Here is a 23,155-nt window from a genome sequence, read left to right on the forward strand (position 1 = left end):
CTTAAATTTTATGCATTGGCTGTACTCATTAATTTTAAGGACACTTTGATGCCTCAAAAAGAAGAATCAATTCTGACATCTTGCTCATTACAAGATTAGATAAAACAATAATAATTACAATAATGATAATAATAATGACAATAATAATAATAATTAATAATAATAATAATGAAAACTGCAAACGCATCAATTCACAATTTACTCCAAAAACAAAAACATTTTTAAAAAGTTGCAAAGATAATTGGTAGAATAAGTTTTAAATTATTTTGAATGTTTTTTGATAATTTAGTGGAAAAAATGCGCACAACATGCGCAGCAGGGTTTCTCGCGAAGCTTTTTGATGACGTAGCTTGATTATCGTGTCCGGAAATGTTTGTAGCAGCTTGTCTCGGTATAGTTCGTCTTTTGTTTTAGGCACGATCGCCATTTAACACTACTAAACTGTTAGAAATACTTTTAAGCTTTAAAAGATGTGTTTCATCTAACAACTTGGAAGGGCGAAAAACAATCGGTGTCAATCTGATCTAGATAGCCAGCTCGTAGCTAACAGCACAGAAAGCTACTCTCCTATGGTTCGTTTGCCAACGTGGATATTAATAAATGACAAATATGACAATGTTTTGATCGCGAGCACAGCGGAATCTCCCGCTGTGTTTTATTTCTAAAAACTAAGTTCTATTTTGAGATAGCAATAATGGTAGGGACTTGAAGCCGGTCGGTTAAAAATGGATGAGAAATACAGCAACAATGTCCTTTCTGGTGGGCAACTGGGGATGGTTGAGGTGCCCAATTCCAGGTAAGGCAAAATTCATAATTTAGCAGAAAACATTCATATGTTCATGTAAACGCCGTATGATCTTCAGATTAACCAGATACTTGGTGTTACTCATCATCACAAAGATCTTGAAGGCCTTGGGGGTCTTTGAATCATATGACATTTTGAAGGTTGTTCATATTGTTCAATTTATCTTCATATTAAAGTTCGGGTGAGTATCAATTTCTATGAAAATATGTCTGAAATCGTGTCAACAATGATGATTGATATTATTCCTTTCAGATCTGCTCTTATTTTGCTGTTCTTTCAAAAACCTTTTTCTTCTGGAAAAGTCATCTCAAAAAGACAGGTATTAGATGTAGATTATTTTTTATAGTTCAAAATTTTACACCCTTTGCATTTCTGCTTGGTATGATGATAAAGATTTTTATTTTTCCTTTCATTTTTCATAGTGGATAAAGTTACTAAAGCACAGTATTTTTAGCTGTGTCATATCCTTACTGGGCTTTTTTGGTCTGACTCTCTGTGGACCCCTGAGGTAAATGTTTATTTCATCCTATAATATGCCAATGCAACTTGATTTGTAGATGTAATATGTAAACTATTTTCTTTTTCTGTGTGTTTACAGGACATTACTACTTTTTGAGCACAGTGACGTTGTGGTGATTGCTCTCCTTGGTGTTCTCTTTACCAGCTCGGGAGGTGGACCATCAAAGGTAAACGTGTAAACCTGTTGGAGTTCAACACCACAATGATGACTCAACTTCTACATACTTGTCCTACAGACCAGAGGTGCTGCTTTGTTCATCATTGCAGTGATCTGCCTACTCCTCTTTGACAATGATGATCTCATGGCAAAAATGGCAGAGCATCGTATCCTTAAATTATACACTTTTTATTTAAATTGTTTTTGTTTTTGTTTCCACTTTTCCTGAGTGACACCCTTAATTTCTCTTCTAATTAGCCGAAGGACATCACGACAGTGCGCTAACGCATTTTCTGTACACCACCATTGCATTTTTAGGGCTTGCAGACCATAAAGTAAGTTTGGTATTATATCTGAACTATTGAAGCCTCAATATTCCACAATAGAATGTGTCAGAGTTTATTCTTATATACTAGTCAAGTCAAAATTACATGTAGTATTTTTATAAAAGCAGTTCAGAGGTCTTTAATAGAGTTTGGCTCCATGTACAGCGTACCAATATGCTAATGCAGATTTAAAAAAATTAAAATAACTTCCAATCCAATCTGATCTTTATCAAGATATGTTTCCAACATCCATATTTTTAGACCGATAAAATGATACAAAAGATAACATCACGAATAAATGAAGTCACATTCTTTTTTGTATTAAAGTGTGCCTTGCTGGCCTCAAGAAATACTTAAAAAATATATATATATTATTATTATTTTTTTTACAAATATTACATGATGCTATGTTATGGATTAGTTTCTAAAGAAAAGTAGTTCCATTTAGCGGACATGTTTGTCTAGTAGTTTGATTTACAGGAGCTGAAAAGCATGATGGTACTAAAAACTACCAGATGGAATCTGATCACATGACCAAATCCAATACTGTCCAATAGTACTCCACGTAAGAAAACCTTATCTTCTCATCAGGGAGGTGTCGTGCTGCTGGTGGTCTCACTGTGCCTAAAGGTGGGCTTCCACACAGCTGCAAGGAAACTCTCAGTGGAGCTCGGAGGAGCCAAGCGCCTGTATGCCTTGGACAACCTGGTGTCTTCTGTAGTACTGTTGCCTTGGGTCATAATATTGTCATTCACCACGGAGGTACGCGCAAATATATTATCACCTGCATTTACTCTCTTCTCGGCTCTTAACAGTTTACTTTTTTATTTTCCTTAGAGTAAAGTGGATTCGTGGTCGACTCTCATCCTCCCGTTTGCCATGATCATCGTTTCTTTGATGATCCTGGAATTTTACGTGGAGGCCATCTGCAATGCCAAAATGGAGGTACAGCGGTGCGCCCGCTATGGCTCCTTTGCCCTCTTCTCCAGCGCCCTGCTGCTCGCCAACTTTTGGACACACCCGCTGACTGACCAGTTACGCTCTATGAGCAAACCACTACAGGGGAACAGTACGGAACACGTGCTATCTAGTGGAGTTCTCGTCAGTGCCATTTTCTTCATAATGTGTAAGTATGACCCTCGCGAGTGATGAAATACACTTATTTATTTTTTCTTTATTGTCGATCTTTTTATCCTCTTCAGCATCCAGCATTCTCTCATCTCCATCAAGGAAAGGTCAAAAGGGCACCTTGGTTGGTTACTCACCCGAAGGGACTCCTTTGTACAACTTCATGGGTGACGCTCTGCAGCACACGTCACAGTCCCTGCCCCGCTTTATCAAAGATTCCTTGAAACAAATTCTGGAGGAGTACGACTCCAGACAGATCTTCTATTTCCTGTGTCTCAACCTGGTATTTTTATTTATTTATTAGTTATTGTTATTATTTATTGATTATTTATGTCTGTTTGTTTGTCGTTGTTATTGGGTTAGGGTTAAGTAATCTGATGGACATCTTCTTAAATGCATATATATTATAAAATATGCTTTATACATTTATGCATTCTGCTTATGGATTATTTTGTTTATTTTTGTCTTAACTCATTAGCTGACCAAACCATAGCAGGTGATCTTATCCCTAGAGTTAAGTCCAGCTCATGGCTTTTCCTGCTAAACTCTGTGTTCCAGGCCTTCACCTTTGTTGAGCTGTTTTATGGTGTTTGGACTAACAGCCTGGGACTGATCTCGGATGGCTTCCACATGTTGTTTGACTGCTCAGCTCTTGTCCTCGGTCTCTTTGCCGCCCTGATGACTCGCTGGAAAGCAACCAGGATCTTCTCCTATGGGTAAAATGGCACAGACCTCATCGGGAGATATTGTAATACAGTCATACCTTGAGATACGAGGTTAATGCGTTCTGGGACCGAGCTCGTATTTTGATTTACTCATCTCAAATCAACGTTTCCCATAGAAATGAACTAAATACAAATTAATTCATTCACACCCTTTGAAAAAAACACCAAAAAACAGGATAGTACAATGGAAAAACTTATTTTTATTGGTTGTAATTCACCAACTAACAGAGTAACAAATTCCTTCCTAGTGGTTATGATGTTTAATACTAAAATGAGACACTATCCAGTACAATACGGTGAGAGAGAGAGACTTGACGAATGCGCTCATAACATAACATAAACTTTAAATTTAACTTACATGAACTTAGATTCCTCTACACACACACACTGTTTTAATCTTACATTACACTAAATTAAAATCTTCCTGTGCAATAACCAAGGCGGCTTTCGAGGCGTACTTCCTGCTTCTTCATACGTATTGGCGAGCCAGCTCAGTCACGTACACTGTTTTTCGATTATTTCGTGCTTAATATCGATTGTCATCATACACCTTTTCTTTGCACTACCCTTCATTGCACCGCCTTGCTTTGGACCCATTGTGTTTCTTTTAATTCTGCACTGACTAATGCAAAAAACACAGAAAAAATGCAACACTGCCCAGTGCTCGTAGATATCTTTGCACGAGGGAGATGCGGCGAGAAAGACTCGTATCTCAAAATTTGTCTCGTATCTCAAGGCAAATATTTGCCTGAATTTTACTCGTATCTCAAACTCCTCGTATGTCGGGGCACCCGTACTGTGTTACTGTAATATACATTTTAAATGCAGGTGGGTTTTAAAATGAGTATCTGTTTGTCTTCCCAGTTACGGCCGTGTAGAAATCCTTTCTGGGTTCATCAATGGACTGTTCCTGATGGTCATCGCTTTCTTTGTCTTCATGGAGTCAGTTACCCGTTTAGTGGATCCCCCCAACATAAACACGGACATGCTGACTGTGAGTCAAATTGTTCTTTTCTATTTTCTTGTAAATCTCTGTTGCGTGACCGTGTCGCTGTATTGTCGTATTCTCATGAATTTTTACCCATGAATTTGTTTTTAAACAATCAATGTTAGGCAAATGCTTTAGTGCGCAGGGGCGATGTCCACTCAAGAACATAAATCATGTCATTAAGATCAGGTCTGCCTAGATGTGGAATCTGCAAATGTCAAACAAAAAGTTAGTGTTACAAAGAAATGGGCACTTTGTTAACAGTTACAGTCTAGTTGGAAGACACCGTTTGAAGGTTCGTCCTAGCTCGTCCTTTTAAAGACATCCTTAGTGTAACTTCACCTTTATTGAACGTGCTACTTTTAAGTCATTTCCTGGAAAATGGAGGGGTTCACCTAAGGATCCCTCAAACCGTTAAGCGTGACTTTGAGTGTTGTCTAAAGCAAAGTATCTCTCGTCTATCATTTCTCCTTCAGCCGGTGTCCGTCGGCGGCTTATTGGTGAACCTGGTGGGAATCTGCGCTTTCAGCCACGCCCATTCCCACGGAGGCAAAAGCTGCTCGGGGCACGACCACGGCCACTCGCACCACGGCCACTCCCATGCCGACCAAGGTCACGGCGGGCATGGCCACTCCCACGGCGGACACGGGCACGGAGGACACGGACACGGCGGACACGGGCATTCTCACAGCTCAGGCGGCGGGGGCATGAATGCCAATATGAGAGGTGCTTGCTCGGCGCTCCTATTTCACCCATCCCGATTTAACCAGGAAAATGTTTTCAGCAGGTGTTTACCTCCACGTCCTGGCTGACACTTTGGGCAGCGTCGGCGTCATCATTTCTACCATCCTCATACGCCAATTTGGCTGGTTGATCGCCGATCCCATTTGCTCCCTCTTCATCGCCACACTCATCTTCCTCAGTGTCATTCCTCTACTCAAAGATGCTTGCGAGGTTCTTCTTTTGAGAATTCCACCAGAGCATGAAAAGGAACTGAATAATGCACTGCATAAGGTAAGAAGACTGATGTGGGGCTATGGTTGTTTATTAGACAGATCCACCTGCAGTTAAAAATCTGCTCTATTGGAAGGAAAACCTCTTGGTACCTCCCAATATGATATGATTTGCGATTATAAATGGTGTAAAAGATAAAATGGTATTTTGATAATGGAATAATATCAATAATCTGACGTTTGTCTGCTATCTTAATGCTAAATGTAATGCCAAATTGCAGCTCCATATTTGGACTTTTTGTTCTGTAAAAAAATCACTTAAACGTGTAACAGTGCAAGTGGGAACAAATGATTAACTGTGATAGAGTTGCGCCTTTTAGAAGAGGTGTGTATTAATACTTTTGTGGCTATAGATGGAACAGCTGTGGACAATCTAGCATTTTGTCTTTTATGAATGAAGTCATGGAAAGGATGAAGTTGTGTGCCAGTTGATCCAAGACACTTTCTGGATTGTGTTTCCCAGATTGAGAAGATTGAAGGAGTGTTGTCATTCAGAGATCCTCACTTTTGGAGACATTCCGCCAGCGTGGTTGCAGGCACCATCCACCTCCAGGTCATGTTGGATGTAGTGGAGCAGCGCATTGTACAGCAGGTCTGTGGCAACTACAATTTCATAATTGATTTCCATAATTTCCAACTTTTCCTTATTATTATTATTAGTGTTACACTAATACCATTTTTTTGGGCTACCGATATCGATCCCCTTAATGCAACAAAAGGTTGTAAACTAGATTTGAAAAAATACATATTGACATGCTATTTCATGTTACTCTACTCTACTGTACTGTACAACACGAGTAACGATGAATCCATAATTTCTGAAATTGATCGGACTGCTTGTTCGTTTGCAGGTGACGGCCATTTTGAAAGATGCCGGCGTGAATAATCTGTCAGTGCAGGTAGAAAAGGATGCATACTTCCAACATATGTCAGGCCTCAGTAACGGATTTCAGGATATTTTAATTATGACACAACAGATGGAGTCTTTGAAACACATGAATGATGGGACATGTATTATGTAATATCCATACAGTACTTGGGACCAAATGAAACCATCCATTCCGACGCTTTTTCAGTTGGTGTATGGACAAAAGTTAAATGCGTGTGTGTGACATTAATACAACAGTATATAGTCGTTTTTAATCTGAACAGTTTCAGACCCCAAGAAAAACATTTTGCTAACAGAGTTTAGTTTTGCTGGACAGACAAGAAAGAGAGAACCTCATCAAAATCACAACTCTGTGGCTTTATTAGCGCAATGAGCATTAATCTAATGCATATAATTGTGAAGAAAAATACTGCGTTAACACTGTTGTTACAGTGGGAAATGTGATACTCTATTAAAAGACACCTTATGGAATGTGACCAAGTTTTTGTGTAAAAAAAGCTTTTAGAGTGAATGTAAAAAACAAAACAAAACAAAACAAAAAACATGCATCCTGCATGATACTGCTGTTTTTCTTCTACTCAATCTTGTTGGACTTTTCCACAGGGGCCTTAGTCTCTGTTGCTGCAAAGAGGACAAATACATCAAGATCTTGCACCAGATGTTACTTCCTGTACATTTTTTTCAGATCAAAAACAGGACATGCACCATATTGATACAATACACAATCTGGCGTGAATTGATTCCCACATCCTTCAAATTTTCACTCTTCAGCTGAAACGGATACTTGGCCTCAATATTAGAGCACCGACTTACCATACAAAAGGTCATCGGTTGGATTCCCCCGTTCCTCCAACTTCTCACTTTTCAGGTCAAATAAAAAAACGAGTGGGCAGGACCATACTTTTTAGGGAGGTGGCTTATACACTTAGTCAAATGAGTCGATCGCCCTCCTACACAAAATACTTGGCCGGTCCAAGTTTAGTGGGTGTGTGGGTGGGCCCCTTGGCGCACACAGTGGAGTATGCGCCTACCGCCGAATGGATGCTGGTTCGCGTCCCGCAGATGTACTCTTGGTGCCTCTCCCCGCCTTCGGCGGGGAGAGACACCTGCGACATAAGATAAATTACCTTTTACTAAAAAAACCTAAAAAATAAATTTTACATTTAATCATTACATCCAGATTTGTTAAAATACTTAGCCTAAAAAATCAAAACACTTAGCCAAATTACGACCATGCTGAGTGAGGGAGGTGGCTTGCACACTTAGTCAAATGAGTCGAGCGCCCTCCTACCCAAAATACTTGGCCGGTCCAAGTTTAGTGGGTGTGTGGGTGGGCCCCTTGGCGCAACAGTGGAGTATGCGCCTACCGCCGAATGGATGCTGGTTCGCGTCCCGCAGACGTACTCTTGGTGCCTCTCCCGCCTTCGGCGGGAGAGACACCTGCGACATAAGATAAATTACCTTTTACTAAAAAACCCTAAAAAATAAATTTTACATTTAATCATTACATCCAGATTTGTTAAAATACTTAGCCTAAAAAATCAAAACACTTAGCCAAATTACGACCATGCTGAGTGAGGGAGGTGGCTTGCACACTTAGTCAAATGAGTCGAGTTCCCTCTTACCGAAAATACTTGGCCGGTCCAAGTTTAGTGGGTGTGTGGGTGGGCCCCTTGGCGCACACAGTAGAGTATGCGCCTACCACCGAGTGGAAGCTGGTTCGCGTCCCGCAGACGTACTCTTGGTGCCTCTCCCGCCTTCGGCGGGAGAGACACCTGCGACATAAGATAAATTACCTTTTACTAAAAAAACCTAAAAAATAAATTTTACATTTAATCATTACATCAAAATTAGTTAAAATAATTGACCTAAATTAGCAGGGAGGTGGCTTGCACACTTAGCCAAATTCCTTGAGCGCCCTCTTACCGAAAATACCTGGCCAGTCCAAGTTTAGTGGGAAGATGGGAGGGCCCTTTAGCACACACAGTAGAGTATATGCCTACCATGGAGTGGAAGCTGGTTCAAACCCCACAGATGTACTCTTGGTGCACCTGCGACATAAGACAAATTACCTTTTACTAAAAAAACCTTTAAAAATTACATTTTACATTTAATCATTACATCAAAATTAGTTAAAATAAATGGCCTAAAAAATCAAAAGACACTGGCTATTTGCTAGTATTTCAAGTAAGCCACCCAAAAACTTGTATTGGTCCGAAATACGTTTGCGTCGCGCCGGCAACAAACGCAATCGTTGCTGGACATTTTTTTAAGAATCAAGCCTTACTATACATGGTCATTTTTTAAAGAATAAAGCCTTACTATACATGGTCATTTTTAAGAATAAAGCCTTACTATACATGGTCATTTTTTTCAGATAAAAAGCCTTCCTATTCATGGTCATTTTTTTGAAGAAAAAAAAGCCTTACTATACATCGTCATTTTTAAGGAAAAAAAGCCTTACTATGGTCTTCTTTTTAAGAATAAAGCCTTACTAAACATGGTCTTTTTTTTAAAGAATAAAGCCTTACTATCCATGGTCATATTTTAAGAAAAAAAGCCTTACTATACGTGGTCTTCTTTTAAAGAATAAAGCCTTACTATAGATGGTCTTTTTAAGAATAAAGCCCTACTATAGTACATAGTCATTTTTTAAGCATAAAGCCTTACTATACATGATCATATTTTAAGAAAAAAAGCCTAACTATACATGGTCATTTTTGAAAGATTTAAGACTTACTATACGTGGTCTTCTTTTTAAGAATAAAGCCTTAGCCATGGTCATTTTTAAGAAAAAACGCCTCACTATACATGGTCATTTTTTTAAGAAGTAGCTTTACTATACATGATCATATTTTAAGAAAAAAAGCCTAACTATACATGGTCATTTTTAAGAATAAAGCCTTACTATACATGGTCATTTTTTAAGAATAAAGCCTTACTATACATGATCATATTTTAAGAAAAAAAGCCTAACTATACGTGGTCATTTTTGAAAGATTAAAGCCTTACTGTAGTAAGCATGGTCATTTTTTTAAAGAATCAAGCCTTACTATACATGGTCCTTTTTTAAAGAATAAAGCCTTACTATACATGGTCATTTTTAAGAATAAAGCCTTACTATACATGGTCAATTTTAAGAAAAAAAAGCCTTACTATACATGGTCATTTTTAAGAAGAAAAAAAGCCTTCCTATACATGGTCATTTTTTCAGAATAAAGCCTGAAATAAAAAGTGGCTATTTACCTGGACAAGGCCTGCCCTCCAAGATGATGTCCTCAATGGCGATGTCACTCCTTACTGATGATCCTCTGGTCGCTTCAAATACAATCTGAGGCGGTAAGGAAAAAGCCAACTCATAATTTGACTCTACTTTTAAACTGCTGTGGCAGTGTGTCCCGTGAGCGAGAATTTTCTCCACCTTGCCTGATATGGACTCTCGCTCTGGTAGTCCACCGTGGCTCTCAGCCACGCGATGCCCTGCACGCCGCGTCTTTGCCACAACAAAAGGTCTCCTGTGTCTTTTTGTATGTGGACACTTAGCTGCCCCGTACTTGAACCGTACATCTGGTAGTAAAACCGTAAGCACTGGGATCCCCTGAGAGGGCGGGACACCAGGCGGATGCTCTGGCCGGGCAACATGGGAGGAGAGGCTTCCATGTATACGTAGTATCCTGTCAATCAAAGTCAAGCACACAGGTATCAACAGCTACTGTGTAACTTAGTGTTGATCATAATAGGGTTACTTGGGAAAATAAAGCAAAGCATAGGTGCACTCTTACCCAGTCCACTGGTGTGATCTCCTCTGGATCCAGTATAGGAGGTCAGGGTGGGCCCTCTCCTCCACTCCCAGTCTGCAGCATCATTCTGCTTATCCTGAGTGTAACCACACAGCCCCGTTGCAAAGTCGCAGCAGCCGGGAAGAGATGATGACATTCCTGTACCCAGAAAATAGGATTAAATTGAAGTGCCTTTAGGAAAAATCAAATTTAAAAAATAAAAACCTATGGAAAACTTGTACCTGTATCCAAAAATGCCCAAAATGTATAAGTGATCAAAATCAACAACTCTAAAACTAATAAGTGAGCAAAAATGATTTTTTTTCCAGCCATTGACGTTTGGTCGCCCGGACGTTTGGTCGCCCGGATGTTTGGTTGCCCGGGCGTTTGGTCGCCCGGACGTTTGACAACATGACAGAGAGTTTACTGTTGAAACCAGCTCTCAAAATTATATTCATGAGAGAGAGAGAGTTTAATATCTAAATATCTACTGTTGAAACCAGCTCACGGACTGTGATAGACACCCAGTTCATTAAATTGGAAAGCCAGTCAGTGAATGCTCATCCCTCTCTGCCATTGACGGTTCTAGACGTCCAACTCCTTTTGACTTCACTCACTGGAAGTGACTGAAAAGCTTGAAGAATTCCCATCCAATTTCTGATGAGAAAATTTGACTTGACTGACTGACAACGAAAATGAAGTGGTCATAGAATTTATTTTAGCTTTCACTAATAAATTTACTTTAAGCAGACGAAATCCATTTGATTTGATGACGCTTAGAGTCGGTTAAGGCGTGACCTAAATCATCCTGTATTCTCCAGTAAAGCCGAGACTAAAAGGGATTATCCAAATTGCGGCGAGCTTCGCTGCCATCATTGCCTCTTCACATTTATTTCCTTTCCAGCCATAATGCCACATTGATCATCATTACAAAGGAATTTAACCATTTCATCGGCGTTGATTACATCCTGATATTTAAACTACTATATTCTCAGCGTTTCCTGCACTTAATATGTATTTAGATCTAAATACTGATTTATGAGGATGAATGACTCACAAACATTTTATAAAGTCGAAATTATGGGAACGTTGTATTTTTCAGAAGAGTGAAAGCTTCTTTTTGATCTTACATGTTGTAGGTCTGCATGCATTCAAGAGAAAAATCAGATTAGCTACTTTTAAATGCCAAGAAATAACTGAAGACACGCCGGACATGTCATTTTCACATTAGTTTTCCTGTTTGTATGATCAAGTAGCAATGGTATGTTTTTTTATGGTAAAAATTTGGAGCCTCCATCGTTTTTTTCTGGACAATTCCAAGGGATTCATCTTAAGCCCTTAACAAATAAAAATAATGAATTCAAATTACAGAAGTGTGTCACTATTGCAGAGTGAACCTTCTTTGACCTCATCTGGTGTCGAATTTGCTTTTGCATGTACTGTACTGAAATCCAGCATTTTTATTGCAGTGATAATTAACAAGTTGTTTTAAAAGCTCATCACGTAGTTTGAACATAAGTGTTTGCATTTAAAGGTTTAAATGTTATTAGCCATTCTTTTTCTAGATAGAAAGACTAGTTAATCAAATCAAATACATATGGATTTTTTAAATTTTTTAAATACCTGACTGTCATAGAAAGAAGATACTCGCGAGAATGTTTCTAACTCAGCTGTTCCAGATTTGTTAACCACGTCACCGCTCGGCTTTTTAGTATTGTGATGAATTCAAGACAAAAACTGTCCAATTTGTCTTTTAATTTTTTTTCCCCCTGATCTCACTAGTATTTTTGCTTTTGCTGTAAATTGAGGTCATCGGTTTTCTAGCACGAGAAGTGTTTTTAAAAAAAAAATGTAACGGTCAATGAAACATTAATGCGCTTTAATGGGTTCAGTCTGCGTTACAAATAACTTCTGACACAAAGGCGAATAGTATAGATTAATCTAAGTGTGCAAGGAGAAAGGACCAGTAATTATTAATGCCTGCTCTCAAAAAAAAAAAGAATTTCAGTAAAGCAGACTTGAAAAACAGGATGTGGCTTCAATTTTGTGTTAACTGCCAACAACCTTAACTACAATCCGTTCCACTCCATTTTGCAGTTGACCAATCACTTGACCAATTTTTCGTTTTCATCATGTTATTGTTGTCATAGTAACACAAAATTCTAGAACTGAGGGGTAATTTAGGTTGTATTACAGAAACACTATTAGCCTACATGGTGGGCCAAGAAACACCATCAGGCTGCTGCATAATACGCCCACAATATTTTTTGTTGGGGGCTTACAAATGTCTGTTATTATGTAACGTAATGTATGAAGTCAGTACAGTGTATCAAATTTGATGTGCTTTCAAGCCGCAAACATTTCGCAGAGATAGTCGCTATAGTGGGAGGGTGCAGCGAATAAATGTTTAGTCATATGCTGCCATCCCTCCCTCTTCAAATGGATTGGACGTCAGGATGTCAAGTGCAGACGGACGTGCAGACAAGGAGTTAAAAAAATTAAATGGCTGCTGATGCTGCCTAGGATGGATGACGTGGAGGAGTGGGAGGACGAAGAGGAAAGCGTCCTCCTCCCACCCAGCCACCTTCTCCCAACCATGTCAGCATCCGCAGCGCTTGTAAAAAGGCGCTTTGTGCATCTCTAATCCGCTGTGATGTCACCGCGCAGGAGGAGGGGCCCCGCTGGCTGCTTTAGCCCGGCAATTCGTCGTCTTCTGGGGGAGACGAACCGCAGCGAGCGAGCGAGCGGGCGCCGGGGCTGGGGAGACGATGGAGGTAGGGACGCATAGGCCCCGAGAAAGACTTCTCCTCCACTGATGAGCAGGTAATACGATGACTAGGTGTTGTGATGCGGTCTTTTTGGAGGTTTATATGTATATAAGGCCTTATTTCTAAGACACCTGCCTGCCCAGATGGAAGTCATGGAGACAGGTTACAGATTGTTCCTCTCTTACTTATGTAATAGGGATGAATGCTTGTTTGTGCATTGGTAAGGATAAGCGTCGGTGCATTTGACATTGTTATGAAATAATATGATGTCTGGGGACGCGGTTTGTATTGTTTTTTTTTTAAACGCACTGCTCCTTCATTCTCATCCGGCTGCCAATACTAAATGGCTTAGTTAAGGCAGTGGGAAGGGATTGAGGCAGTGTCCCAGTTCATGTGTGTCATATGTTGTTGTCATGATGTGAATACACTGCAGGAAACATGACATGCGTGCGAGTGAGATGAGAGAGAAGAGCCCAAGCAGAATGATAAGATCAATAATTAAACAGTAAAGAAATACAAGTCCAAAATATGGCCACTGTGCAAATTTAAACTATCCAATACTGACTAGAAACTCTGATTAGATTCATATATTTCTTCCAATGTGCCACATTCCTATTAGTTTAGGTGTATAAAACTCATAGGATTGTTGGTTGGATGTCAGAAATCCAGGAAAAGTGCTTTTTTGGGTACGGTTTTCTAAGTCTCTCTTAAGAAAATGAATCAGAAAGATGATAAATCCAGGTTCTCAAATGCTTAGGCAGCTTTGCACGCCATGGATTGCATGTGTGCAGAAAAATGTTTCGATGCATACTGGAAATCAAGCAATTGATTAATATTTTATTCCGTGATCTCAATATCATAGCACATATATTTTCTCCAGTATTCAGGTTGTTATTGTTTGTATTCTTAAAATTCTTTGTTGGTTTGCCGAATCTGAGATGGAATTAAAGTTAGAGCTCAGATAAGTGGTAATATAAAATTACAAATTTTAAAAATAATAATTTGCAAACTATTCTTTTTGCATCTGATCCTATTGGCCAATTTTTTTTAAGCCTACCCTAAATCCTGAATTTTGTGAATCCTAGATGATGGCAAATGGCAGCCATTGCAAGTTAATATCTGCAATTAAAAACAATATTTGGTAGTTGACCAAAAAAAGTTTTAAAGAAATCAACTACGTAATTGTTTCCGTGGCATTAAGAGAGTGATTTCTACTCCAACATTTCAGTTAACATTAATACAGTTCAGTACAGAATTGGATTCTGGCTCTGGGTGCCATTCCCGATTAAGTGGGTTGTCACAACATCATTCGAGGCAGATAGAACTTGCATAATACTTGATGTCTTTTTGTGGTTGAAGTTTTTTTTTGTTGCGGATATTGCGCAACAGAATGTTACTGCTGCACCAATAATTTTAAAATTCTCAATGTCAAATTGTGCCGTCCTCTCATATAAAGATTTCTACATAAGCAAAAGCATCATACCCTACAGTTTTTTTTTCCATTAAGTGAAAATGACAAACGGCCAGAATGACAAAAAAGTCTTAATAATGACAAAAATAATTTTGTTCTGGCTAATTTCATTGCCTTAAGTATGTGTGCGCCCCCATTTGCCAATTTAATTTAAAGTACTAGTCTAGCTCTTTAACATATTATAGTGAGAGTAGAAAATATTTGAGTTCATGAAATGGCATCAATTGTTTGGGACAAGTAATAGTTTCTTAAAATGTTCAAATCTGTTATAGTTTTATACTGAGCACAACATCATACTTTTCTTTTCCTGTTCTTGTATCAATTTCAGCAGCATTTTCAGCAAGTTAATGCATGGGTATTGAAGGCATGGTGATTTTTTTAAATTTATAATTCAGTATGGATACGCATTTAACGCTCAAATAAACCCAAATCAAATACATACAATGTTATTTGTTTATGTATCTGTTTAAAAACACTATTTTACTCTCTTGCCAACTGCTGGGGATTGGTCTTTTTTTTTTGTTTGTGCACGATTTAGGATTTTAATGAAAACTAAATCACACAAATAATTAAAACTGGGACAAAGTTAACAAAAATACAGACTTAACAGAGGAAATCCCACACCAACAAATATGTATAAACTTACTCACAAGAACAGGTGGCATGAAGCAATACTCTCACAACCAGGCAGGCAAAGACAAAGAGGCTTGATGAGAAAATACAAACACCTGGGTCACAAATTGAAGGGTAGCCAGAAGGGTCAAAACAGAGAAAATGTATACAAAGCATGCAGGCAGGACACACAAGGAAAACACACATCCAAAAAAAAAACCAAAAAGTGACACTACCCATATTATTGGCAATTTAATTTAGTAAAGTAGACTGTTAGGCAATAAAATAACAGAGTTAAACTGGAGTGTGTTTGATTTTGTCTGTCATTGACTTTGTTAGACAAGTAATGACTAAGCCTTTTATTCTTTTTATAACTGATTTGTTTGTGGAAGACAGTGAAATTAAAGTCTAAAAAACAAGTTGGCGTTATTGGCGATCTGTATAATAGATAGCTCAAAGTTCTTATATGCCCAAGTAGCACGTGTGCCATGTACAGTGGGCGTTTGTCAGGAGTGGATTAGTGAGTTAATGGTTTAGCAAATCCTCAACCCTGCAGCTTTCACTCCAGCCTGACAGATGGAAGTGTAGCACTCTGCCCAAGGCTATGCAGTTATACCGTCATTCTGCAGGGCCATCTGCGATTGGGCCGGCCCTCCTTGCTGAGCCTCTCCCCAAGGCGCCTGGCGTCTGTCATGCAAACTGTGCCGAGAGGATTTCTGGTCTATCCTTGCTACTCTGTTTTTTTCTTCAGATTACAAGGTCAACTTTGGGGACACTTCATTAGTTCATTTTTCCAACTGCTTATCCTCACCGGGGTCGCGGGGGGTGCTGGCGCCTAACCCAGCTAGTTATGGGCAACAGGTGGGGAAACCCTGAATTGGTGGCCAGCCAATCGCAGGGCACACAGGGTGACAGACAATACACGCTCACACTCATACTCGTACCCATAGAAAACCCACGCAATCCCTGGGAGAACATATAAACTCCACAGAGTGAGGAAACATAAGATTGTTGCTTTTGTGGGAGTGTGATCTGTTTTCATTTTCAGTTCAGGCAATTAATTATTAAAACTTTGACTGACTTTGAGCCACACTGTATTGTATATCACCATATCGATATATTGTCACCCCTAAAATCCATCGTGTTTATGACGTACTGCCTATTACTTTTCTAAATGGTTTTCAATTAATCATATTAAATTGAAAGAATAAAACATTAAGGGGGATTTTCTTTGTAGAGATTAATATAAGACGCCCAATTAATGGAGAACAACAACAATTGAAAAGGTAACACGATCCAAAGGAAGGGCAACAACAGGAAATGACTGCTAGATACCCTGCTAGCCTAATCCTATTTAATTCACATTACCACTGACTCTTATTATTCAGATTACTATCCTATCCATCGCTCTGTCCATATGCAATTTCAACAAAATATCCCACTTTGTCGTCCCTGGCTGATTCTTTTATTTCTGATCTTCTTTTATTCTATCATCTGCTGACTGTGTATAATATTGGATGGAAGAGCACTGGAAAAACAATACCAGTGTCAGGGGGTGTATTGTTATTGCTTAAAGCTGGGCATTGACTTACATTTTCAAAAACAAACAGTAATGACTTTTTCCATATGCCTTGGGATGTTAATGCCATTTAAAAAAAGTTTAATCTTAAATTTAATCTAAGGTCTATGATCATTTCTTTAAATCCTGCCATCTCTGTGTCTAAATTGTTTCCAGGTAGATGAGAGGACTATGTCCTAAATATTGGAGCCACATAACCCCAGCAAAATGAGCCATAAAAATCTGGAAGAACGCAGTGGAGAAGTGTACGAGGAATGCTCTGCAACCTCGGTTTCTCAGAGGACTAGGCAGAATAATAGTTCAATGCCTGGAGAACCTCCTGTACGTCGACCATGGAGGCCATGTCAGATGCTCAGTCCGGATGGGGAGTTGAATCCCCATCATCATCACCATCATCATCATCCACCTCATCACCATCATCACATACCTGCAGGCCGTGGTGGTCCGCACCGCCAGCGTCGGCGTCCACCATCAGAACAGGCCCAAGGCCAAAGTCAAAGTAATGTTCCCAGTTTTGCCTCAGAAGCAATTGTTTCCGATGAAAGTCAAGCCACCAAACCACGTCCTGCCCAACAGCTCCGGCCAGCTGTTACCCGTTACCGCCGTCGTGGTGACCCAAATCCAAGGCTGAAGGCTCGAAGACAAAAACCACTAATCAAAGAGATAGTAGAACCGAAGGAATCGCCGCTTCCAGAACATAGCGACGATTACGGAGAAATTAGAATACAGCAAAACAATATAGAACAATTCCAGGACAGAACATCTCTCCAAATTCCTGTTGCTGCGATCACCCCGCCCGACTACTCACCTGAACCAATCAGTCTTGACCCTCCGTTGCACCTCCAAGAAAATGACGTGATCTGTAACGAGAAAGTGAAAGAAGTTGAGAACAAAGAACAAGGACCGGTAGAGAATTGTGAAGATCAGTACTCGGAGAACGATCACACTTGCAGCACGCATGATGACATGCAGATAGTTCAAGAAGGTTCTGAAGTAGAAGTGAATGTGGAAAATCAGGAGGAAGAGATGAATGGCGATGTGATAGATGCTGAAGCTCAGGGCAGTGAAATTACAGATCTCTGCTCAGACACAGAAAGTGCGGGCTCTCTAAGTAACGACGGACCTCTGCATAGCCCGCCACCCCTCCAGTCCCCTACCCCACCATCGTCCCCCGACACACCGCTTTTCCCTCATCTAGACCACTTCTGCGAGGAACCCAGTATGAGCCCTCTGCCTGACAATGACACACCGCCTGAAGACGACGACGAGTGCTCTGAATCAACCTTGGAGTATTACCCCAAGACCTATGCAGACTTTTATACAGAGTCACACCAAAAGTCATTTGTGGACCCGGTAGAAAATTCCGAGGCAAAATCCCATCCCAAATCTTTTCCAGAACCCCTTAAGACACCCTATCCAGAAGAACCTTGCATGCAGTCCAATCAGAAGTCTGAGCCATATGAGTCCCATCAAGGGTTCCACACTAAACCATTTACCGGGCACAGAGTGGAGAATTTCCAAAAAGCCTCTCCTCTGAAGGGAGGCCACCCTGCGCCAAAGCGAGGCAAAGACCGAGGGTCCCATCCATCTCAAGTGGATAGCTCCGTCGGCTGCCGGCTCCACCACTACGATGCTCAGTCCGATGGGGAGGGGGTGAGTGCTAATCAAAGCCCCATCCAGAAAAATTTCAGGCACGCACCTCGACAAGCACAGACGAAATATCCAGCATCTGTTCAGAGCGTCTCCGAAGAGACCAAGGATGAAGTTTGCCTCTCGCCAGAGGAATCTTCAAAGGTCCCAGGGGAAGCCATCAGTTTAGTCATAAGAGACATCAGGGAGGCCATCGAAGAGGTCAAGACCAAGACGATAAGGTCCCCATACATGCCTGACCAGCCTGTAGAGCCCATTTGGGTAATGAGACAGGAAATCAGTCCTACAGAGGAGGTTGATCCACTGCAGATGATGACAGGCCATGTAAGTAGGACCTCTTTTTTGCATGCAACATAAGGACAAATATTGTGAATCACTCCAATTATAGTTCAACTACTTCATGTCTAGTGGTAATTTCTACAAATGAATGCACGTGTCATTCAACAACAACAACAACAACAACAACTCAACAAGAGCGCAAATATTCTGATTGCAAAATCTTCCTTTTTTGAAATTCCTTCCATTGTTTTCCTCTTTCCCTTTCTCAGTCTCTTTCCAGGTCTCCATCCCAGCACGGATCAGCGTCAGACCCGGAGTCTGGTAGTCCACAGACTGTTGAGTCCTCTCGATCGCTTTATACACAACAATATCGCGAGCATCAGTCCCAAGGACGTCAAATCAGGGGGGATCCCGTCACACCGCCACACTCATGCGTACAACCTGATCAAACACAACCCCATCATCCACCTCAGCAGCCAAGGCATCAAGTTCAACCCCCTACCCAGCAGCCACCTGTCCAAGAGGTGATTTTTAAAATCACAAGAACATGAGAAAACAATTAAACAACTATTTCTGTTGTTAACTTATGCTGTTTTCTACAGATTCGCAGATCTTTCCCATCATTTCCCACATTTGTGGATGGTAAGTGTACACTTGATCAGATTGTTGACTTCAATGTGTCAAATGGATGAATACTGGGCACAGTATATTCAGATTACAGTCTGTCTTATTGTTGTCTTGCTTGTACTTATTGAGTGCAATTGATATGCCTAGTCCCGGGACCATGTGACCCCGATGACCTTATTGACGGCATCATCTTTGCTGCAACCTATTTGGGCTGCACACACCTGCTATCAGAGCGGACGCCCACAAAGAGTGCCCGAATGCAACAAGCGCAAGAAGCCATGAATAGAGTGCAGGTAAGGACAAGGTGACATTTGTATGATGAATTATGAATGGAATTATAGGATATTGATCTCTGAATTGTTCTCTATATCACTGCAGTCAGCTCAGAAGCAAGCAAAGAACAATAAAAATGTAAGATGTTTGTATTTCATTTTATAAAGATTTGATCTAAATGTTAGTTTGTTTTGAATTCAAGCTAATTATTACCATCTTGTTTACATTGATGTTTTCTACAGAGTCCTGACAGTGAGACTCCATGTTCTGCTGAGGTGGATCTATTCATGTCCACGCAAAGAATCAAAGTCCTCAATGCAGATACTCAGGTAATATTTCAACTTCTTAGTATAAATGGAACGTTGTATTTATTTATTTTTGTCATATAAGAGCGAAGGTGCAAATGCGTTAAAATGTAACTCCGTAAAACTTTTAAGAACTTTTTCTGAAGTTCAAAATGTGTTTTTTCAGGAGTCTTTAATGGATTTGCCGCTGAGGACTATCTCATACATTGCCGACATTGGCAACATGGTCGTCCTGATGGCTCGGGGCAAGATGGTCCGTTCCCGCAGCACGCAAGAAAACTTGGAGCACCCAGCTGAGCAAACCACCATGTCCAATGACGACAGACGGCTCTATAGGATGATCTGTCACGTGTTTGAGTCTGAAGATGTGAGTTATTGTTTTTATATTTAGGTTCTGATTGATCCAAATTCAAATTTCAATCATTGGGATTGTGGAGACCATTCTACTGTAATATTGAAATTCACTTGAGTTCCAAGCACTTTTTTGTATAATTTCAAAATTATAATTTCTCCAAATTACTTCAGCTACCAGGGTCTAGTTCTGAGGGTCTTTACGGTTGCAGGAAAAAAGACAAAATACATAGATTGTGGAAATTGAATAACAATACTGAACTATTCTATACAAATTGCGGCATTTCAAAATGATTGTTGTTAGCTAACTGGAGGTTATAATGGTAGAATTGTGCCAATTTTTACGCATGAGTAACTGGCAATTGTCCCATTGATGGAATGCAGGCATTCACTATCAACATTAAAAAAGGGCATTTGCTATAATGTCTTGAAAGAGTATGTGCAGTAATATAATAGAAATATACCTGATAAGAAGCAATTTAAGATCTTGTTCTGGATGACAATAATGTCATGTCTTCTTTAGGCCCAACTGATTGCGCAGTCCATTGGTCAGTCCTTCAGTGTGGCCTATCAGGAATTCCTCAGGGCCAACGGGATCGACCCCGAGGATCTGAGCCAGAGGGAGTATAGCGATCTACTCAACACTCAGGACATGTACAACGATGACCTCATCCACTTTTCCAAATCTGAGAATTGTAGAGATGTAAGTGAACCAAAAGGTGGCAGCAGTTACTGTAACCCTGTCCAGGACTCCTTAATTTTAATACACATTGTACCATTAAGAAATCAACATTTTCCCCTCTTTTTGGACACACACACTCTTGCTCCAGATACACCAAATCTGTAAATATTAATTTGTTGTGGGGAGTTAAAATGTTTTACTTTGTGCTTCGTATCATGACATCACTTCATAAGCTGTTTTGAAAAGCCAACCTTGTTTCCTTGCTCTCAGGTTTACATTGAGAAGCAGAAGGGGGAGATACTGGGCGTGGTGATAGTGGAATCAGGCTGGGGTTCCATCCTCCCCACCGTGATCATAGCCAGTATGATGCACGCCGGTCCCGCTGAGAAATCCGGTCGACTGAACATCGGTGATCAAATCATGACCATCAATGGCACCAGCCTAGTGGGTTTACCACTCAGCACCTGCCAGAGCATCATCAAGGTACTATGGTCAATGTCAACATTCCAAACACAACTCAATGTCCTCTTTTCTGTTGAATAATGCAATTTCAAACCTTCCCTCAGGGGCTCAAGTCCCAGTGCAGGATCAAGATGAACATAGTGCGCTGCCCTCCTGTTACCATGGTGCTCATTCGCAGGCCTGACCTCAGATATCAGCTGGGATTTAGTGTCCAGAATGGCATTGTGAGTTTCTGCACTCAAGTCATGTGACTCAACTCCCCTTGATTGGTATGCATTTGCAAACAGATCTGCAGCTTAATGAGGGGAGGCATCGCAGAAAGGGGTGGCGTTCGCGTTGGCCACCGCATCATCGAGATCAACGGACAGAGTGTTGTGGCGACACCTCACGAGAGGATTGTCCAGATCCTTTCAAACGCCATGGGAGAGGTACCATGCTCTCCTCTTACGTAGGTCAGATCTTAAGTTAAAGCTTATAAACCCCCCAAAAAATGTCTCCTTCCTTCCAGATTCACATGAAGACGATGCCTGCGGCCATGTATCGCCTGCTTACAGCACAGGAGCAACCCATCTACTTATGAGCACATTTTTTTTTGTCTTTTCATCCAGCGTTCACTCCTTTAAGTAGTGTCCAGCGCTTAGCAACCTCTTGGTCATCACGCTAATTGATTGCCTTAATCTGTACAGTGCACAACAACAGACATCAATAGCATCACAAGTTTGTTTTTGTTTTTTTAATTTGAGTCGTGTGCTCCTGTGATGTGGTACAGTACATCGGACCAAAGATAAATCGATGGTCTTATTGTGTATATGTAGGCAGCAAACAGAGTACTATATGTTATTTTTGGTCTAATAGCTATATCTGAATGTACATCATCATGTTGGACCTAAATATTGTCAGGGCAATGCAAATGTTTAACAAGTGAAACAAAGCATGTTCATTACTGCTAAATAAACTCAAAGCCATCCCCAACACCATCCGGTTTCAGATTTGTATTTCAAGAACTTATTTTAAGATTTATGCAACTTCAATTACAAATAACTCCTTTTATACTTTGTACTGTCAAACATGAATTATTCTAGTAATGAAAGTAAAACGCAATCACTTCAGTAAAAAAACAATATTTATTTCAAATCTATAGTGTACAACACATACTAAAAAAAAGAAAAAATATATATTTACGTAAAAGAAAATAATCCACCATGATTGTCTTCACCACATACCAGTGATTGATTTGACTTAAGAATATACTTTATAAAAATTATATATTGTTTGTAATCGCAAGAAGCTCGAAAAGACAGAATATAAACACCGTTCGAGAAATCCAACCTAAATATTATTTTGACTTCGGTCAAATCTGTCACAGTATACAGTACTTGATCCACTGGCACCAAAAATAACACCAATTTCTAAGAAAAATGTCATTAATATTTCAGCATGGTGACCCATAGGCTAAAAATAGGTATTACACAGTCACTTCTGCATTTTGATCAATTTTCCAGAGACGAGCGCATGCTTCCGACGTCGCAAACAATAAGGGAAGTTACCTCAAAATACTGATATTCTCTGATAAGCCCATTATATTCTTGAGTTCCTGTTGTTCTGTCCGTCTGCAATTTTTAGGATGTATTGTTTTTCAAATTTCATTTTAAGACAAGGCACTCGAAAATGTGCTATTTTCCCAGTATGCATACCTGTCAACCTCTGCCGATAACTGCCCTTATAAATGATTATGATTCCCCTTACAAACTCCCAAAAAAACCTTAC

At 40.1% G+C, this 23,155-nt stretch overlaps 3 protein-coding genes across 8 annotated transcripts; 2 read left to right on the plus strand and 1 right to left on the minus strand.

The window, feature by feature from the left end:
• The first annotated feature begins 252 nt into the window (after positions 1-252).
• On the plus strand, positions 253-7,209 carry slc30a5 (solute carrier family 30 member 5). 2 transcript variants are annotated; one of them, XM_077622064.1, is made up of 17 exons: positions 253-796; positions 864-986; positions 1,058-1,124; positions 1,228-1,313; positions 1,404-1,491; positions 1,561-1,648; positions 1,740-1,816; positions 2,399-2,569; positions 2,645-2,933; positions 3,010-3,218; positions 3,494-3,651; positions 4,525-4,654; positions 5,125-5,283; positions 5,314-5,374; positions 5,436-5,662; positions 6,125-6,253; positions 6,513-7,209. In XM_077622064.1, the coding sequence occupies exons 1-17, from the start codon at positions 726-728 to the stop codon at positions 6,681-6,683; spliced, it is 2,304 nt and encodes a 767-aa protein (XP_077478190.1). In that variant the 5' UTR covers positions 253-725; the 3' UTR covers positions 6,684-7,209. The 2 variants fall into 2 exon arrangements, with proteins under 2 accessions (XP_077478190.1, XP_077478189.1); XM_077622063.1 differs by having other exon boundaries at positions 256-796; positions 5,125-5,374.
• LOC144090526 (MAM domain-containing protein 2-like) lies at positions 6,602-16,023 on the minus strand. Of its 5 annotated transcripts, none has more exons than XM_077622067.1 (7): positions 10,333-10,660; positions 9,977-10,224; positions 9,797-9,881; positions 8,477-8,601; positions 8,176-8,325; positions 7,364-7,656; positions 6,602-7,171 (listed from the first exon to the last, which is right to left on the minus strand). In XM_077622067.1, the coding sequence occupies exons 1-4, from the start codon at positions 10,484-10,486 to the stop codon at positions 8,525-8,527; spliced, it is 564 nt and encodes a 187-aa protein (XP_077478193.1). In that variant the 5' UTR covers positions 10,487-10,660; the 3' UTR covers positions 6,602-7,171; positions 7,364-7,656; positions 8,176-8,325; positions 8,477-8,524. The 5 variants fall into 5 exon arrangements, with proteins under 5 accessions (XP_077478193.1, XP_077478196.1, XP_077478194.1 ...); XM_077622066.1 differs by lacking the exon at positions 6,602-7,171 and adding an exon at positions 15,219-16,023 and having other exon boundaries at positions 7,178-7,656; positions 10,333-10,488; XM_077622070.1 differs by lacking the exon at positions 7,364-7,656.
• LOC144090523 (amyloid-beta A4 precursor protein-binding family A member 1-like) lies at positions 12,907-22,365 on the plus strand. The gene is made up of 13 exons (XM_077622061.1): positions 12,907-13,152; positions 16,916-18,733; positions 18,958-19,212; positions 19,291-19,330; positions 19,463-19,608; positions 19,694-19,726; positions 19,831-19,917; positions 20,060-20,260; positions 20,768-20,947; positions 21,197-21,409; positions 21,493-21,612; positions 21,676-21,816; positions 21,897-22,365. The coding sequence occupies exons 2-13, from the start codon at positions 16,967-16,969 to the stop codon at positions 21,966-21,968; spliced, it is 3,255 nt and encodes a 1,084-aa protein (XP_077478187.1). The 5' UTR covers positions 12,907-13,152; positions 16,916-16,966; the 3' UTR covers positions 21,969-22,365.
• The last annotated feature ends 790 nt before the right edge of the window (positions 22,366-23,155 follow it).

The sequence above is a fragment of the Stigmatopora argus genome, chromosome 16 (genome assembly GCF_051989625.1).
Source record: "Stigmatopora argus isolate UIUO_Sarg chromosome 16, RoL_Sarg_1.0, whole genome shotgun sequence".
Lineage (NCBI taxonomy): Eukaryota > Metazoa > Chordata > Actinopteri > Syngnathiformes > Syngnathidae > Stigmatopora > Stigmatopora argus.

Excerpts from the sequence above, each read along its gene's own strand:
- slc30a5 (XM_077622063.1), top strand. The coding sequence starts at position 726 with ATGGATGAGAAATACAGCAACAATGTCCTTTCTGGTGGGCAACTGGGG. Across the intron at positions 1,125-1,227 it reads AAGTCATCTCAAAAAGACAG|TGGATAAAGTTACTAAAGCA; the intron begins GTATTAGATGTA and ends CATTTTTCATAG. Across the intron at positions 1,314-1,403 it reads ACTCTCTGTGGACCCCTGAG|GACATTACTACTTTTTGAGC; the intron begins GTAAATGTTTAT and ends GTGTGTTTACAG.
- LOC144090523 (XM_077622061.1), top strand. The coding sequence starts at position 16,967 with ATGAGCCATAAAAATCTGGAAGAACGCAGTGGAGAAGTGTACGAGGAA. Across the intron at positions 18,734-18,957 it reads TGCAGATGATGACAGGCCAT|TCTCTTTCCAGGTCTCCATC; the intron begins GTAAGTAGGACC and ends TCCCTTTCTCAG. Across the intron at positions 21,613-21,675 it reads TTAGTGTCCAGAATGGCATT|ATCTGCAGCTTAATGAGGGG; the intron begins GTGAGTTTCTGC and ends ATTTGCAAACAG.
- LOC144090526 (XM_077622070.1), bottom strand. The coding sequence starts at position 10,486 with ATGTCATCATCTCTTCCCGGCTGCTGCGACTTTGCAACGGGGCTGTGT. Across the intron at positions 10,225-10,332 it reads AGATCACACCAGTGGACTGG|GATACTACGTATACATGGAA; the intron begins GTAAGAGTGCAC and ends TTTGATTGACAG. Across the intron at positions 8,602-9,796 it reads GGAGGGCAGGCCTTGTCCAG|GTGCACCAAGAGTACATCTG; the intron begins GTAAATAGCCAC and ends CTTATGTCGCAG.